The sequence below is a fragment of the Protopterus annectens genome, unplaced genomic scaffold, assembly GCF_019279795.1.
Source record: "Protopterus annectens isolate FY-2018-M unplaced genomic scaffold, PAN1.0 ctg64114_obj.part0, whole genome shotgun sequence".
In the NCBI taxonomy this organism is placed as follows: Eukaryota; Metazoa; Chordata; order Ceratodontiformes; family Protopteridae; genus Protopterus; species Protopterus annectens.
Window position 1 is genome coordinate 1 of NW_025052213.1, and position 2082 is coordinate 2082.

Genomic DNA, 2082 nt, shown 5'->3' on the forward strand with positions numbered 1-2082 from the left:
TGGGTTTGCTGTCTTTGTTAGTGCTTTTCATACTTGCTGTTGTTGGTGCTGTCTTTGTTAGTGCTTTCATACTTGCTGTTGGTGCTGTCTTTGTTAGTGCTTTCATACTTGCTATTGTTGGTGCTGTCTTTGTTAGTGCTTTTATACTTGCTGTTGTTGGTGCTGTCTTTGTTAGTGCTTTCATACTTGCTGTTGTTGGTGCTGTCTTTGTTAGTGCTTTCATACTTGCTGTTGTTGGTGCTGTCTTTGTTACTTTCATACTTGTTGTTGGTGCTGTCTTTGTTACTTTCATACTTGCTGTTGTTGTTGCTGTCTTTGTTAGTGCTTTCATACTTGCTGTTGCTGGAGCTGTCTTTGTTAGTGCTTTCATACTTGCTGTTGTTGGCGCTGTCTTTGTTAGTGCTTTCATACTTGCTGTTGTTGGCGCTGTCTTTGTTAGTGCTTTCATACTTGCTGTTGTTGGTGCTGTCTTTGTTAGTGCTTTCATACTTGCTGTTGTTGGTGCTGTCTTTGTTAGTGCTTTCATACTTGCTGTTGTTGGTGCTGTCTTTGTTAGTGCTTTCATACTTGCTGTTGTTGGCGCTGTCTTTGTTAGTGCTTTTGTACTTGCTGTTGTTGGCGCTGTCTTTGTTAGTGCTTTCATACTTGCTGTTGTTGGCTCTGTCTTTGTTAGTGCTTTTGTACTTGCTGTTGTTGGTGCTGTCTTTGTTAGTGCTTTCATACTTGCTGTTGTTGGAGCTGTCTTTGTTAGCACTTGCTGTTGTTGGCGCTGTCTTTGTTAGTGCTTTCATACTTGCTGTTGTTGGCGCTGTCTTTGTTAGTGCTTTCATACTTGCTGTTGACGCTGTCTTTGTTAGTGCTTTCATACTTGCTGTTGGTGCTCTCTTTGTTAGTGCTTTCATACTTGCTGTTGTTGGCGCTGTCTTTGTTAGTGCTTTCATACTTGCTGTTGTTGGTGCTGTCTTTGTTAGTGCTTTCATACTTGCTGTTGTTGGCGCTGTCTTTGTTAGTGCTTTCATACTTGCTGTTGGCGCTGCCTTTGTTAGTGCATTCATACTTGCTGTTGTTGGCGCTGTCTTTGTTAGTGCTTTCATACTTGCTGTTGTTGGTGCTGTCTCTGTTAGTGCTTTCATACTTGCTGTTGTTGGTGCTGTCTTTGTTAATGCTTTCATACTTGCTGTTGTTGGCCCTGTCTTTGTTAGTGCTTTCGTACTTGCTGTTGTTGGTGCTGTCTTTGTTAGTGCTTTCGCACTTGCTGTTGTTGGTGCTGTCTTTGTTAGTGCTTTCATACTTGCTGATGTAGGCACTGTCTTTGTTAGTGCTTTCGTACTTGCTGTTCTTGGCGCTGTCTTTGTTAGTGCTTTCATACTTGCTGTTGTAGGCACTGTCTTTGTTAGTGCTTTCGTACTTGCTGTTCTTGGCGCTGTCTTTGTTAGTGCTTTCATACTTGCTGTTATTGGTGCTGTCTTTGTTAGTGTTTTCGTACTTGCTGTTGTTGGTGCTGTCTTTGTTAGTGCTTTCATACTTGCTGTTGTTAGCGCTGTCTTTGTTAGTGCTTTCATACTTGCTGTTGTTGGTGCTGTCTTTGTTAGTGCTTTCATACTTGCTGTTGTTGCTGCTGTCTTTGTTAGTGCTTTCATACTTGCTGTTGTTGGTACTGTCTTTGTTATTGCTTTCATACTTGCTGTTGTTGGTGCTGTCTTTTTTTCTGCTTTCATACTTGCTGTTGTTGGTGCTGTCTCTGTTAGTGCTTTCATACTTGCTGTTGTTGGTGCTGTCTTTTTTAGTGCTTTCATACTTGCTGTTGTTGGTGCTGTATTTGTTAGTGCTTTGCTTTCATACTTGCTATTGTTGGTGCTGTCTTTTATAGTGCTTTCGTACTTGCTGTTGTTGGTGCTGTATTTGTTAGTGCTTTCATACTTGCTGTTGTTGGTGCTGTCTCTGTTAGTGCTTTCATACTTGCTGTTGTTGGTGCTGTCTTTGTTACTTTCATACTTGCTGTTGTTGTTACTGTCTTTGTTAGTGCTTTCATACTTGCTGTTGTTGGTGCTGTCGTTGTTAGTGCTTTCATACTTGCTGTTG

At 41.5% G+C, this 2082-nt stretch overlaps 1 protein-coding gene across 1 annotated transcript; it reads right to left on the bottom strand.

Moving 5' to 3' along the window:
• Nucleotides 1–17: 17 nt before the first annotated feature.
• On the bottom strand, nt 18–1796 carry LOC122792018 (putative uncharacterized protein ENSP00000383309). The gene has a single exon (XM_044059857.1). It carries the CDS (start codon nt 1794–1796, stop codon nt 18–20), a length of 1779 nt encoding a protein of 592 aa, XP_043915792.1.
• Nucleotides 1797–2082: the final 286 nt, after the last annotated feature.

Excerpts from the sequence above, each read along its gene's own strand:
- LOC122792018 (XM_044059857.1), bottom strand. The coding sequence starts at position 1,796 with ATGAAAGCACTAAAAAAGACAGCACCAACAACAGCAAGTATGAAAGCA.